Below are 16,722 nucleotides of genomic sequence, written 5' to 3'. Positions count from 1 at the left end.
CTAACTGATAGTGGCATACTCTCTGTAGAAGGCCTTTGGGGTGGGCTAATTTCATATGGTTTCCAACAAAGGGCCTAATCCACAGCCCACTGAAAGGCTTCCATTGACTTCCATTGAAAGGCTTGCCTGCAGGAGGTTCGCCGGTCCTGCAGCTTCGGCGTACCCGCCGCCGAATTGCCGTGGAATCCACAGGACCAGAGGACCTCCCGCAGGCAAGCTGCCAAAGGCTGCCTGACTGCCACCCTCGCAGAGACTGGTAGGGTGCCCCCCGCAACTTGCCGCCCCAGGCACATGCTTGGAGTGCTGGTGCCTGGAGCCACTGCTGGCCATAGCTTTTTGACTATGAACCAGTCTATCATACGCAAAAAGCACTTTCCCTTAAGGCTCAGGCTATGTCTACACTGGGATAAAAACCATGCAGCTGTTTCATGACAGCTGACTCAGGCTCTGGGGCTAAAACTTGTGTAGATGTTCAGGCTAGGGCTGGAGCTCAGGCTCTGGGATGCTCCACTCATGCAGGATCTCAGAGCCCGGGCTCCAGCCCTAAGCTGAATGTCTACACAGCAATTTTTAGCCCTGCAACCTGAATCAGCTGACCTGGACCAGCCATGAGTTTTTTATCGCTATGTAACCATAGCCTAAGAGGCCACTGGCCTTTCATAAGATGATGGAAGGTCAGAGGCTGAAGCACAGATACTTTAAAAAGATATAATATTAAGATCTTTTTGAGCTTTGAGCCTGCAAATTCATCCACATTTATTTATCTTTTGGAACTCTGAGTAGTTCTGTGACTTCAACAGAACTGCTCATAGGGTGTAAAGTTAAGCACGCAAGTAAATTCTTGCAGGATCAGGGCCTTGGTTTGTAAAAGTTCAGTGATTTTGTTTGATCTGTTTATATATAATCATTTCAGTTTTTTCAATCCAAGATATGTTGTGTGCCTGCTTCACCTGCTTCTATAGATAACTTTAAATTCCAATGGCAGACAGGTGTGCTATAAAAAAATATGAAGATTATTATTACAGGTGTTTAGATTTAGAAAGAACTAATCTGAAATATTTAAGAAATGGCATATGGGGACAATTGTTTTAATTTCACGTTTTATTCTTCCCCCTACAGAATGTCTGTGTGTTTATGGGAAGTGTGATAACAGGATAGATAGTGATGGAATCTGCCTTGCTGGATCATGCAAAAGTGGATATGCTGGGAAACTCTGTGATAAGCAGATAGTTCCTTGTGGGCCTTTTGTGCAATTCTGTCATGCACATGCAAATTGTCAGCTTAGTAATGGTGCCATGAGGTAGGTGTTACTTATATCTAACTAATATTAGGTGTGCTATAACACTTTCAGAATCAAACTACAGGATTGGCATTTTCTGTTTCAAGATAACATTTCACATTATTGTATAAACATTAATCTTTATAATAATACTGTGAGGTGGTACGTGCATGTTCTTTTCATTTGAGAGGGGGAGAAACAGAGGCAGAAAAGTGAAGGGACCTACCCAAAGCAATGCAGTGAGTCAATTGCACAGCAGGGATTAGATCTCAGCGGTTTGATTCCCAGTTCTGTGCTCATTTCCACACAAAGAACTTTTTCAGATCTTAAGATCAATATATTTGAGCTTGTAAAATTGAAGAAGTAAGACGGTAACAGTTAAAAGTGTCAAAGCAATTTAGGAACCTAAGTTTCATTTTCAAAAGTGCCTAAATGTCTTAGGAGCCTAAATTCGTTAACTTGCAATGAGACAGGCTAAATATTTAAGTCACTTTTGAAAATGGGACTTCAGTGCTTTTGAAAATTTTGGGCAGTGTGCTTGTCTGCTGTTCACCCTTAGCCATCTATGTACTTGAAGTGACATGGTATCTTCCATAAAGCCAAAGCTAATAATTTTAAGCAACCTGTAATTTAGACAATGTGCTAAAGAAAAAATAGGGCTTGGCTACACTCACACTTTACAGCGCTGCAACTTTCGTGCTCAGGGGTGTGAAAAAACACCCCCCTAAGCGCTGCAAGATGCAGCGCTGTAAAGCATCAGTGTAATCAGGGCGGCAGCGCTGGGAGCGCAGCTTCCAGCGCTGCACGCTACACTCGTAAAGGATGTGGTTTACGTGCAGTGCTGGGAGAGCTCTCTCCCAGCACTGCCACTCTGACCACACTCACACTTCAAAGCGCTGAAATGCCAAGTGTAGCCATACCCATAGTATCAAAAATCAATTCAGTTTAATTTTACAAGTGTCCTATCATGCAAAGTGATTTAATCAAACCTTGTTTTTATAGCTGCATCTGCAAACCTGGATATGAGGGAGATGGGACAACCTGCAGTGAAGTAGATCCTTGTGCTAGCTTAGCTCAAGGTGGTTGCGATAGCAATGTAAGTATACAATTTCTTACCGAATGAGTTGCTTAGTTTAAAGGAAATCTAAAGAAAGGCTAGGAATAGTAGTAAGAAACATTTGCATATATAAATTCTGAATTCCCAACCAAATTCACGTCCTTCCCATAGTTAAAATTCCTGCCCTTACAGTTGCTTTGCTATGAAAATTGCTATGATTTATACAGTCATTATGCCCAAAGATGGATGCCACACTGCTTTTTTTAGGGAGTTCTGTGACATTCTTAATATAACCCAAAGTAAAATCTTCCTTCAAAGCAGCAGAACCATGGATTGAAATCTTTCTACTCCTCCATGCCCTCCCATTCCATAATGAAGCTAATGCTATAGCAATGAGGGATCTTTTTCCTCTTTAGAGATGGCAGACCAGGAGCTACTACAAGGAAGCCCATAACTAGTTCAAAGAATTAAATAATGGATTTTAAGATTATTTTCAATGTTTAAATTGTCAGATCAAATTCAGGTCAAGTTATTAGTGACCTAAAGTTATTTATTATCATCTGATGACTGTTTGGAAGCTTCTGTGAAATAAGTTGCTAGTTGCATTACAGTCAGCAGTGCAGAGGTATCCACATAATAACAACACTCATGATGGCTGGCATTAATTGGCATCTTTGCTGATTTCATCAGTTCAGAGGTCAAAGATTTGATTCAGTCAACAGAGACCTTCACACCTTCTAAATGTGGTCCCTCCACTCAGGGCCGGCTCTAGCCATTTCGCTGCCCCAAGCACGGTGGCACGCCGCGGGGGGTGCTCTGCCACTCACGGTCCCGTGGCTCTGGTGGACCTCCCACAGGCTTCCCTGCGGATGCTCCACCGGAGCCGCCTGCCGCCCTCCCAGCAACCAGCAGAGCGCCCCCCACAGCATGCCGCCCCAAGCACGCGCTTGGCGCGCTGGGGCCTGGAGCCGGCCCTGCCTCCGCTCCTTCAAGTCAGGGGACACTGACACAGCATTGTGAGGGAACCTTTCACTGCCCACCACTGCCTCCTGTGGACAAAGGGGAAGGTCAAGCTCCCAGGCTGTAAGTCTAGCACTCTTCACCAGCACTAAAAAAAAAAAAAATCCATTAAAATATTAAAGAGGAAAAAATAGAGTTTGGTTCTCTAGCGTCATAAAGATTCCGTCTCCTTTCCAGCATGTCCTTTTCCGAGCTGTCCATTTTAAGATGGTGGTTGGTGTCCATTAAATTTGTTTACTCTGACATGTTCCCACAGGCAGAATGTATTAAAACAGGCCTTGGAACTCACACATGTGTGTGCCAGCCAGGATGGAATGGGAATGGAAGAGATTGCTCAGAGATCAACAATTGTCTGCTACCAAATTTCAGAGGATGCCATAACAATGCTACCTGCATATATGTAGGGCCAGGTCAGGTAAGTTTTGCTCATATCTTCCTGCACTACCACTACCTCATTCTGTTCTGCCCAAGTTTACTACTGAGCTACATCTTCTCCCACTCCCTCTATGTGCCCTCTTCCATGCAACCCCACGTACCTGGAACAGCCTCGCACATCTTGTGTCCCTCATCTCATAGGAGTAAGGACAAGAAACCAAAGTGGTTTTCAGATGGAGCTTGATAAATTTATGAAGGGATTATATGACAAAGGGCCAGATTAACTTTTTGTGGGCCCGGTGCCAAATATATTTGTGGGCCCCCATTGGGGAAAGAGCATGTGATGGGGGGCCATCCACAGAGCGAGGGGCTGGTTGGGGGCAGTGAGGTGCAGCGCAGTGGGAGTGGGCCCACTCAGCCCAGCACAAGGGCATTGTTTACAAACCCACAACTGCTAGACACACACTGGCCCACCCAACCCTGTGCTGCCAGCTTGTCCCTTCCACACTGCCCACCTGCCCAACTGCCCAGTGCCCTGCCCTTATGCCCAGTGCCACCTCACCCAGAGACCTCCCCCACAGATCCCTATGCCCAATTTCCCCAGACACACTATGCCCAGCATCCCCTGCCCAGAGACCACTCCCGCTTACCTCCCACCACAACTGCACAGCACCCTCACACCATACTTTCTGCCCAGCTCCCCCACCCACAGATCCCCTACTGTTCAGCACCCCCTTCACAGTCCCCCCCTCACAGCTGTACAGCACCTCATATTCCTGAGGGAATTCTGGATCAAATTCTGCTCATAATATTTTAAAATGCTGCAATTTTTTTTTTTTTTTACAATAAATAAATGTGGAATGACCTCCTAAGGTTCCTTCCAACTCTGCTATTCTATGAGTCTAAGTTCCACTGTGGCAGTGGGGAGCACAGGCCACTGGCTGCATAGAGGTGGGAGAATACCCTGCAGCCTCCCTTGCCCCTCGGGACAGGGACTTGGCAGTGAGACTGAACCTGACCATGACCCAACACAAGGGCCATGCCTGCCACAGAAACACCCTGAGGCCCTGCTCCTTTTGTGCCAGACACACCAGATGTGGGCAAGGAGGCTCAGCCTGGCAGCAGGATCCAAGTGCAGAGGGCAGGGCTGACTCCAGGCACCAGCAGAGTAAGCACATGGCTGGGGCAGCACATGCTAAGGGGCAGCATTCCGTCCATTCTTGGTGGCTTTTTTTATTTTTATTTTTTTTTGCACTTTAGCAGTTCGGGCAGCAGTCCAAGCATTGTTTGTTTGTTGGTTAGTTGGTTTTGAGGTGGGGTTTTTTTTTTCTGCTTCGGCACTTTGGGCGGCAGCAGTCCAAGCATTTTTTTGTTTTTGCATGGGGTGGCAAAAATGGTAGAGGCGACCCTGGCAGGGAGACTTAGTGTGGGGGGATCCAGATGAGGGAAAGTGGGTTCTGTGTAGGGCAGTCTGGGTGCAGACAGCTCAGTGGGAGATCTGAATGCACAGGGAGGTTCCAGGTGCAGGGCCAATGGGAGTCTGCAGGAGGGACCAAGTGAAAGTGGTTGGAGCTCAGCGGGGGTTTGGGGAAAATGACCTGCCCCCTGCACTGGTCCCAGGAGGCTCAATGCCAGGAGGTGGCGGGCAGAGCAAGACTGCCCAGAGCCGCAGCCACACTGGGAGGGGGCAGGCAGACCCCTGTGAAACATGACCCTCCTAGAACCCTCCAACCCAACCGGCAGAGGAGCAAGTGGGCAGAGGGGATGGGACAAGGCAGGGGCGGGGATACCTGGGCTGGCTGGACAGCTGAGAGGAGCACGGGGGAGGGGCTGGAAAGGAGAGGAGCCAGCCTGCGGTGGCCCCTCAGCTGGCAGCGCAAATGAAGCGCAGTGCACGGCCGGCTGACAGGTCCCTGTTGAGCATGGGCCTGGCGCCAGGGCGCCTCTGGCACCACTGTAAACCCAGTATGTCATAAACAGTAAGAGTTAATAGAACAGAAGTACTTTGTATCTCTTTTGACTGTAAGAGGTTAACAAGTTCAGTAAGCCTGGCTGTCACCTGACCAGAGGACCAATCAGGAGACAGGATACTTTCAAATCTTGAGGGAGGGAAGTTTCTGTGTGTGCTGTTAGAATTTGGTTGTTTTCTTCTCTGGGGGCTCAGAGAGACCAGACCTGCAACCAGTTTCTCTCCAATCTCCCTGATACAGGTTCTTATAGATTCCAAATAGTAAGTACTAGGTAGATGGTGAGTTAGGTTTATGTTTATTTTCTTTATTTGCAAATGTGCATTTGGCTGGAAGGAGTTTAATTGTGCATTTGGCTGGAAGGAGTTCAAATTTGTATTTTGCTGAAAGGATTTTAATTTGTACTTGAATACTTAGGCTGGGAGGGTATTCCAGTGCCTATAGCTAAAAAACCCTGTACCTAGTCCATCTTAAATACAAAGATAATTTTTACTGTTTCTTTTTTAATTAAAAGTTCTTCTTGTTTAAGAACCTGATTGTTTTTTTTATTCTGGTGAAGGACCCAGGGGACAGGGTCTGGGATCCACCAGGATTGGTGGGGAGAAAGGAGGGAAGGGGAGAGAGAGGCTAATTTCTCTCGTCAGGATTACTGTCTCTCTCAGGGAGAGTCTGGGAGGGGGAAAGAGAAGGAGGGAGGAAGGTGAGTTGTCCTCTCTGTTTTGTGATTCAAGGAGTTTGAATCACAGTGATCTTCCAGGTAACGCAGGGAGGGGAAGCCTGGGAGAGGCAACAGTGGGGGAAAGGGTTTACTTTCCTTGTGGTAAGATCCAGAGGGTCTGGGTCTTGGGGGTCTCCGGGCAAGGTTTTGGGGGGACCAGAGTGTACCAGGCACTGGAATTCCTGGTTGGTGGCAGCGCTACAGGTTCTAAGCTGGTAATTCATCTTAGAGGAATTCATGCTGGTACCCCACCTTTTGAACGCTAAGGTTCAGAATGGGGAATTGTACCATGACACGGTACTTACAGGGTTTATTGCAATAACGGGGGACCGGAGTTGATGATACAGGAGGCCCTTCAAATCTGATGTTCTTATGTCCCAAATGATTACCCTTCTCTCCATTTTAAATCTTGCCTTAAAACTCACTTTTGAAAAAACTTATTAATTCTCTATGGAAAGGGACTGTACTTTATTCTTTAGTTATTTACAGCTATTGATGAAAAATTTTAAAAAAAATCCATCTGCAATCCATGAATGCCAATTATCTCTCTAGGATATTTCTAGAGCACACATGTATATAGTTTTTAAATCACTAATTCTTTTAAACATCCATGCAGGACACACTGGGAATGATGCCAAAAGATCAAACACCTCAGCTCCACCATTTGCTGGGCCTCAACTTACTGGTATTAATGTTGGGGATGCAACAGTAGGTTCAGAGTTTCAACACAAATCCTTTGTAGGTTTAAAGTACAAAGGGACAGATTCTCAGCTGGTGTAAATTGGTGTCACACCATTGAAGTCAGTGGAGCTATGTGGATAAACACCATCCGGAAATCTGATCCATAGTGTTTAGAATGTTCTAAAATGTTTTAAGCGTTTTACCTTACTGTCTTGTTTTGTTGGAATGGTAGAATGACTGTGAATGTAAGGAAGGATTTCGCGGGAATGGAATTGAATGTGAACCAATAAACTCTTGTCTGGAACAAAATGGAAAGTGCCATCATCTGGTGAGTTAATTATTCTCTGAACAAATATTCAAATAACATTTCTTTTACTCTATAAATCAGTGCATAATATTTCCTCCATGGACATGAGAATGAATGGCATTCCGCTCGAGCAAATATGTCACAGCTCCCTGTTATAGGATCTTTAAAGCTCAGTGGAGTTCATGAAAGTGTCTTTCAGTATCAGGTGAAGAGATTGCTGATATCTAATAGATCCCTATTCAGTTTTTCCCACTGAGATCCATTAGAGTTTCCCTGACTGAAATCTGAGTGATAATTGAGTAAGGCCCCTATAATTTGGTCTTTTAAGAAGGAGATCAAATTTCCAGTTGATCTCCATGTTCTCTGTAATATCTAGATGGTTTGTTTTGGGGTTTGTTTGTTTTTCGAATATTAGCAAAACAACATGAAGACACAGAGACAAATTCTCTGCTGCTAAATTGGTGCAGATCCATTGAATCCATACACCATAGAATAAGTTATTTTTGGTTACTTACAATAGCTAGCTAGTTCAGGATTCAGTTATCCCATTCACCTTTCAAAGATGGCAAAAGAAATGGGGCTTAGTAGTCTCATCATCTGGTCTAACAATACATAGACTCTTAGGAGCCATAGGTTCAAATTTCAGGAGGGTCTCCTCATCCATCCAAGGTAGATAAGTTTAGTATGATGCAATTTACTCTGTGGGTCTCAAATCAAGGTCCAATTTGCTTTTCCCAGACAGTTAAAATACTTAGTGGCCACCACCATTTCTTCTCTCCAGATCAGAAGTATCTGCTCAGTCAGGCATTATGGGAGTCTTCAAGATGTGATATGCTACACTGCATAAAGAGGTTGATTTTTATTTTAATTAGAACTGGTTGGATTATTTATTGACAGTAAATTATCTGATCAATTTAACCTTTTGTTTCTGTTCCTAAATTATCTGCAAACAGCTTTGGTGGGTACGATTTTGTAATTCACAATTGTTTGACAGTTTATGAGTTTTTCACTAACTGTTCTCTGAACTTATCATTTGTGGCATGAGACTAGTTTTCTAAATTGTATTTTTTCTGGTATGCTAGATGAAAAACTTTCTACAGGAAGGAAAATAAAGCTAACATCTTTTATTGGACCAACTTCTGTTTGTGAGAGAGACAAGCTCACCAACAGATGTTGGTCCAATAAAAGATGTTACCTCACACACCTTGTTTCTTCCATTCATGAAAGCATTTAACTCCTATTGATTTCAGTGGGACTTAAGAACATGCTTAAGTGCTTTCCAGAATACGGATACGTTACTGAATCAGGGCCTCAATGAAGGGATTTTCAGCTACTTTAACTTTGCTACATCTCAGCATTGCCTTATATTATGTGCAAGCATATTATATCAACATCATCTCTTGAATCCCCAGCTCTTTGGCAGGTTACATTTTCTCTCCCTCTTTTTTTAAAGGCAACTTGTCAGTTTGTGTCATCTGGTGTCTGGGACTGTGTGTGCGCAAAGGGCTACGAAGGAGATGGCATCATATGCTATGGAAGTGCAGCAGATGTAAGTAAGATAGTGGTCTTTTGTCTAAGGGCAGGTTCAACTGCAGATTCTTACAGTGATGCTGGCTAGGGAGACAGTAACGTAACTTCTGAACAATGCTAACAATGTAATGCATAATAGTGCTGACTGCAGACAGCGTTCCTGCTGAGACTCTTGCAAATCCCAAAAATGAGATACTGTATTTAAAGAGAGAGGCTAGGACTTTCAAAGGGGCCTAAGGGAATTGGACATCTAATTTCATTAAGCCTCTGAAAATGTCAGCATGGGAGCCTAATTTTCATATATTTTCACAAAATCCAACTGAAGTCATTGAGAGCTGCTGGTGCCCAGTTTATGTGAAAGTCTGACCTTGAAAATTAATCTCAGCTGAACCTGTCAGTTTTGATCAGAGATCGACTTATCATAAGTAAAATAGGAGAACAAAACGGGTCATTTAGTGAAGAAGGTAAATTTTCAACTATTTAACTGGCTAGGAGAGGGAAAGGTATGTGTCAATCTTCTCAGCTTTCTTATCTTTTCTTTTTAAACTGGCAGCAGTAAAAAACTGGGATTGGCATTACCATTTTTAGCCCAATCTGTTCCCAGTCTCAGCACTGAAATGAACAGAAACCAAATAAATTATTGACTAAGAATCCATTACAGAACATAAAGACCTTTAAAGCAGGTTTGCCAATGGATTTATAATATCGGGTTAAATTTGCAACCTTTCACATTACTTGGAAATGGCAACACAGAGCCTGAAAACTCTTCTATTCTCCAGTTGGTGGAAAACAAAATGTCTGTCTAGGGAGATATTACACTCAAGATGAAGGTCTGCAGTAAACATGCTGCATGGGAATGGGGAATCATAACTGAATAGCAGTATAGTTTTTCCTAGGACTACAGTACACTTTGGCTACTAAAAATGTCCCATTTCTGAAAATAATCCTAAAGGATTTCCATTCACTATCAGTACTACAAAAAAAAAGAGAAAGTTTTAAAAACTGACTTTCCTTTAATTGTTATTATGTTTATTATAATGGAGCACTATCTTCACTATAGTTAAGGTTGGAGAAGACCATTCTGTGTAAAGAAGGTCTCTTCGTAGTGCTGTAAAATCTGCACAGTTACATAGATTGCCTTGAAATTTAGTGTGCCCTGTAGGAGTGCAGGGTACGGGTAGTGATCCAAATTTGAGGTCATTTGAACAAGGGATTCCTGAGCTACAGCCCCCTGAAATAAACAGCTTTTCTAAAGATATAGTCTGGCACCATTTTTTGCCCACACCTAGAGATCAGACATAAGGGTCTCACTAACTTGAGCATTACCATCAGAGTGTGCATAGCACCAACAAGTCCTTTCGGGGAGCAAAATTGAAAACAGTATTATAGCAAGAGTTTGGCTCTCCAGTGAAGCTCTTGCGTAAGGGTCAAACACCAAACACATCACACTGAGCATGTGCAAAAAAAGGAGGCTAAGAGGATTTGTAGATGGAAAGTTTTCACTGTATCTGGATAGTTCAAGGCAATAAGTAGTAAGTCTTTTGTCCTGAACTCACCCAGCTAGTGACAGTTCTAGCCCTGCCTAGGGCAAAAAGGCATATAAAAAAATCTGCCCCTCTTTGGTAGGGAGGCATTTTGCGGGAATAAATTTAAAGTATTTTTGTAACAAAACAAAAGTTTGGTGTAAGAATGCTTACTGTCAGGGGAGGGGCATTTTAAGGGGTGGAGGGGTAGGGGTATAGGAGTGAGACAGGTTTGGGGCTGCATCAAAGGAAGCAGGGATAAGTGGGGATGGGGGAGGGACTCTGGGAAAGAGACATGGGGGTGAGTGGCAGGTGGACTGGAGGCAGATAGTGTATGCCAGAGCTTGGGCCTCCTGCCCCATCAGAGAAGTCTAAGCCCTCTCATGTAAGATGGAATATGCGGGCCTTGCCTGTGTGAGAGTGTCTTGAGTCCTGCTCTCAGCCCCTTTATAATGAGCACCCACAGCTCCCCATTGCCATCTGAGGTGACCTAAAATGTCAGTCCTGGGTGACGGTACATGGAGATGCAGGGTTTCAGTACAGAATTGTGTGGATTATGTCAAGCAGAAGGGCACTGGGGTCTTCTTGCCATGGGTATTGTCAACAGTTAGGTGGGATAGAAGAGCAGTCTGTGGATTTAATGATGAGTGGGGGAAAGCATAGGTTTAGATGGTATCCTGTGTGCACATGTAAAGGGGTTGTAAAAGGGTATGAGGCGGCTGTTAAATTTTGCAAGTGGTATTTTGTTGGAGTAGGCTTTGTGTTTGAGTGTAGAGCAAGTGCAGGGAGTGCCTGTGCATTACAGCCAACAGGCAAAGTATGAGTATGTGTGTTGTGGGTGATTTGGGGGCAGCACTCAAAGAAGGCAGAGTTAAAGTTATATGGGCAAACAACCTTAATTCAGTATTTCTTTGTTTCCAGAAGTCTGAAGTTTGCTGAACTTAAATTCTGGAAGGGCACAGACTATCACTAGGCAACATTAACTCTGTGTTAATGACTTTATCATTTAATCTATATCGCGATAGTGCCTAGGTGTCCTAGTCATGGTCCATGACCCCATTGTGCTAGGTGGTGTACATACCACACAAAAACAAAGAATTTGCTTTTGATTTATTTAGGATTGAGTTAAGCCAAGATTTGTGTTTGAATATTTAGAGATAAAATGTTTAGCCCAAAGTTAGACACCTATAAATTAAATGATAAAATCAATTAACACATGCATATTTAAGCATTAGGTGGCCTGATTTTCAGAGCAGTTGAGCTTTCACAACTCCCACTGAAACCAAAGTATACCATAGTACTAGGAAAATGTTACCGTTTGATTGCTGATGGTACAACTGCCACTGTCCTCATTCCATATGCCTAATGAATCCCTGCATCTCCATGTGATAGCACCCAGGACAGACATTCTGTGTCACCACAGATTGCAATAGCAGCTGTATGGGCTCATTACTTCTAAAAATCAGACCACTTATGTAGGTCTTATGAATAACCTCTGTATTAATTCTTCTCTTTATTGGATCAGGGGTTGTCTGCTCTGTCAGAGGCAGCTGGATTTAACCAATGGGTTAACGTGAGTATACTTTTGTTTGAGGAAAATACTATCCTTTTAATATATAGAAATGTGGCTCTCTAGTGATATTCCCTGTGATGGGTTCGATCACAGGGACCCCTTTGGGACTGTCACCTGATGTGCTGAGACTACCTCGGAACTCATTTTCTCTGCCAGTTTGGGTCTCCAGAACCCTGCCTTGTCAAGCCAGACACACCAGTCTGCTCCAGCACCGGCCCAGGGTCTGAACCACATGCCCCAAAGCTGCAGACTTAACTGAAAACAATTTAAGTGCTCCTGTCTCTAGCACCCAGACACCAATTCCCAATGGGATCCAAACCACAAATAAATCCTGTATAAGCTTTTACTCTGTATAAAGCTTATACAGGGTACACTCATAAATTGTCCACCCTCTATAACACTGGTTGAGAGATATGCATAGCTGTTTGCGATCCCAGGTATTACTTACTTACTCTGGGTTAAATAAAAGTGATTTTATTAAATATAACAAGTAGGATTTAAGTGGTTCCAAGTAATAACAGACAGAACAAATTAAGTTACCAAACAAAGTAAAACAAAAACATGCAAGTCTAAGCCTAATACATTGAGAAGCTGATTACAGATAATATCTCACCCTCAGAGATATTCCAATAAGCTTCTTTCACAAACTAGACTCCTTCCTAGTCTGGGCCCAATCCTTTCTCCGGTACAGTTCTTGTTAGTTCCAGCAGGCATCTTAGGTGAAAAGCAGGGGATTTCACATGACTGCAGCCCCCTTAGTTCTGTTCCATCCCTATAATATCGCTTTGGCACAAGGTGGGAATCTTTTGTCTCTCTGGGTCCCCTCTCATCCTTCTAAATGGAAAAGCACCAGGTTTAAGATGGATTCCTGTACCAGGAGGCATGGTCACATGTCCTATTAGATCCCAAGCCTTCATTCTTCCTGACCTGACTCACAGGAAGGCTTGCAAGTAAACAGAGCCATTTACAGTCAATTGTCCTAGTTGATGGGATCCATCAAGATTCTAAACCACCATTAATGGCCCACACTTTGCATAAGTACAGTAGGCCTCAGAGTTATATTTTATATTCATAGTTTCAGATACAAGAATGATACATTCATACAAATAGGATGAACACACTCAGTAGATTATAAGCTTTGTAATCATATCTTACAAGAGACCTTTTGCATGAAGCATATTCCAGTTACATTATATTCACACTCATTAGCATATTTTCATAAAATCATATGGAGTGCAACAGCACATTCCCATCAAATATAGGCCAAGATCTATACTGACATGAACAGGTGAATAGATGTATGTCAGGGCAGAACCTGGTCATCTAGTTCTTCTGCCATTGAGGCCAAATTTCAGCTCCAATCTCAATAAGTGCAGAAGCTCCACTGGCAGAGGAACCAATGCCAGTTCTAGTATATGAGGTGGGAGGCTGCATAGAGAGCTCAGCTCTACGGGCATGTAGATGACATCAGATCTCACCACTGAGCAGGTTCTTCTATCTCTCCCCTTGGTGAGAAGGCTGCATAAGGCCTATGGAGCCAATGGCTGCTGTAGACTCCACAGCAAAGGGGGTGGAAGGAGAATTCTTTCTCCTGCCTATTTTCACAGTGCTGGATGGCATGAAAATCCTAAACTATGAGTGGTCATCATTCTGACTATCAGAGCAAGTAAGGAGGAACCCACCATCTGCACTGACTTGATTGAACCATAAAAAATGGATGAGCAGGTGAATCACAATATAATGTCTGAATTTATAGTAGGGTTAGAAACATCAGTTTGAACAAAATGAACAAAATGTTCCAAACAACAAAGATTCACATTTGCCAGATCTCTCTTGTAATGTATTACTTGTTGTGACAAAGTTCCTCCTCTACCTTGGTGGGTCCTGCACTTATCAGCAGATTTGCTCACCTCAGTGATCTTCCCCACAGTCTGGGTCAGCTCCTCCTGTGTCTGATCAGGAGTTGGGAGGTTTGGGGGAAACCCAGGCCCACCCTCTACTTCTGGTTCCAGCCCAGGGCCTGTGGATCGCAGCTGTCTATAGTGCCTTCTGTAACAGCTGCATGACAGCTACACCTCCTGGGCTACTTCCCCATGGCCTCCTCCAAAACACTTCTTTATCCTCACCACAGGACCTTCCTCCTGGTGTCTTAATGCTTGTACTCCTCAGTCCTCCAGCAGTTCTAGTTCTAGTTCTAAGTTCTAGTTCTAGTTCTAGTTCTAGTCAGTTCTAGTTCTAGTCTAGTTCTAGTCTATGTCTAGTTCTAGTTCTAGTTCTAGTTCCTAGTTCTAGTTCAAGTTCTAGTTTAGTTCTCCCAGCTCCTCACACCCCAAACTCACTGAGTGACTGGGAGCCTTTTAACTAGTTCCAGCCAGCCCTTGATTGGCTTCAGGTGGCCCAATCAATGTAGCTATCTCCACTGCCTTCTAGAAAGATCTTAATTGGCCCCAGGTGTCTTGATTAACCTGGAACAACTGCTATTTGGTTACCATGGTACTAGGGATTTGGTCAGCCTGGGGCTAGCATACCTGTTCCTTACTACTTTACTGTAGCCATCTGGCCTTGCCCCATCACATTGTATTGCAGTAGAACTTAGAAGTCTGACCTCCATTATGCCAGGTGCAGTACAAACACACAGACACTTCCAACTCCAAAGAGCTTACAGTCTAAATATAAGACAAGAGGCAATAAGTAGATACAACAAATAAATGGAGCAAGCACAGCGTAACAGACAGACCCTTAGGAACAGTGTGATAAGCAACAGTCATAACATGCCAGCTGCCTAACCATTGTCACACATAGTGTAGCCATCACAGCATTGGAGGAGAATGTGGCTAATTTAAAAATAGTTACCTGGCTGTCTATGTGACTCAGGCTCTCAAACAGCAGCATATTTCATTGGCAATTTTACAGGCAGAAAATAACAAAACAAGAGTGGAAATAAAACATGTAGTCATGTATTAGGAGTAAAGTATTACGAAAGTGCCGCAAGGCTTGCACAAAACTCATCAGGTGGTAGAGGGGAGAGAGAGAAGAGTGAGCACACTATGCAGGGAACAGACCACAAAGTCTATTGAAATAAGGACATGGACATTCCTGCTCTAATTCAGAGAAACTCCACCTCTTAAATTAAAGAACTGTAGTGTTAAAAGATATATTCTTCTATAACATAGGTTCTCGAACATCATTGTACTGTGACCCCCTTCTGACAACAAAAATTACTACATGACCCCAGGAGGGGGGACCAAAGTCTGAGCCCGCCCCAAGACCTGCCTCCATGGGCAGTGGGGGGGGGGCACACCAAAGCCGAAGCCCAAGGGCTTCAGCCTCGGGCAAGGACCTGTAACCTGAGCCCCGCCGCCCAGGGCAGAAGCCGAAGCCTGAGCCCCACTGTCCAGGGCAGAAGCCCTTGGGCTTCGGCCCCTGTTGGTGAGGCTCAGGCTTCAGCCCCAGACCTCAGCAAGTCTAACACCAGGCCTGGCAACCCCATTAAAACAGGGTCGTAACCCACTTTGGGGTCCAAACCCACAGTTTGAGAACCAGTGTTCTATAGTGTTGCATTCCCCACTTGTCTATTAAAGAGCCAGTGCAACTTCCATGATTTTAACATCTCAGGTTAGTAGCAAGTTCTATTCTGTATATTTGTGCGATGCTCCTTCTCCATTGCACAGATGCTGTTCATGGCGCCCTTGTAGTTATAATCACTGCTATCTAAATAACCTACCAAAAATACTTTCAATCAATGATACCTAATGTTTTAATTATCTCCTATCAAAATCCCCAGCCTCCCCCATTCCCTTCAGTCCTTCCTCCACACCAGACCCATGGTCACGCACCAGCTAATTTTTTTTTTTCAGTTCCGTTGTCTTGAAACAAAAGCCAAGTATTCTGTTAAATGATAAGAAGTGCAGGGTTCTTGAAGCAGGTTTGTCCCCAGATTTTACTCCAACACAGTAAGAATCCTAGCTATCTAGAAGTGGTTTTCAAGACACCGGTTGTCATCGGCCTTTACACATATCCTTTCCAGTTGCAAATTAGTTTCATAAAAAGCAGGAATTAGGAAATCAAAGCACAATGACTATCCGAGATTTTGTACAAATCAATTCTTGGCCCTTAGAGACTTATTGCCCAGAAAGAGACTGTGGGCCTGACCCAAGGCCATAAGAGTCAGTAGGAATCTTTCTACCGACTTCAGTGGGCTGGATCAGGCCCTGTGGTTGCCTGAGCTATGTTCAGAGGCTGTGTTTTGGGGACAGGGGAAAACCTCCCTCTGGATCAAATGGTGTTTGATAAGACAAGCAAAACAGGGAGGTCTTTTTCAGGGCATATTTTTAACTTCATACTCTGGCAGGAATGTTCATGTTTATACATTTTCATACCTGAATGCTGTTTTTTTCCTACAGACTAGGAAGGAAGGAAGAGGAAGATTGTTATTGTTAGTTCTATTTTTAAATACTTGGGAGGCCCTCAGATGCTAGTGGCAATGGTGACTTGAAAGAAAGATGACACTAACAGATAAAATTCCCAGCTATTTCAGGGGGCTGGTTTATGTATATTCTCCTTTCTTGACACTGAAAGGACAATAAAAGTGATGAAGGAGCACCAGGAAGAGACAACAGCCAGTCTCCAGGCAGCACACTGGCCAAGGCAAAGCAAAACTTGAACCTCTTGCTCCATGGAAATTTGCAAGAG

At 43.8% G+C, this 16,722-nt stretch overlaps 1 protein-coding gene across 1 annotated transcript in view; it reads left to right on the top strand.

Annotated features, from left to right (window-relative positions):
• Positions 1-16,722, top strand: part of STAB2 (stabilin 2) — a 159,274-nt gene that overhangs the window by 60,191 nt on the left and 82,361 nt on the right. The window contains exons 23-28 of the mRNA XM_075068859.1: positions 1,120-1,300; positions 2,282-2,375; positions 3,613-3,771; positions 7,330-7,425; positions 8,858-8,953; positions 11,983-12,030. Coding sequence (XP_074924960.1) covers positions 1,120-1,300; positions 2,282-2,375; positions 3,613-3,771; positions 7,330-7,425; positions 8,858-8,953; positions 11,983-12,030 — 674 coding nt within the window. The remainder of the gene's footprint in view (positions 1-1,119; positions 1,301-2,281; positions 2,376-3,612; positions 3,772-7,329; positions 7,426-8,857; positions 8,954-11,982; positions 12,031-16,722) is intronic.

The sequence above is a fragment of the Chelonoidis abingdonii genome, chromosome 1 (assembly GCF_003597395.2).
Source record: "Chelonoidis abingdonii isolate Lonesome George chromosome 1, CheloAbing_2.0, whole genome shotgun sequence".
Taxonomy (NCBI): domain Eukaryota; kingdom Metazoa; phylum Chordata; order Testudines; family Testudinidae; genus Chelonoidis; species Chelonoidis abingdonii.
Note: the sequence above shows the minus strand (reverse complement) of the source record. Positions and strands in the feature narration are given on the sequence as shown.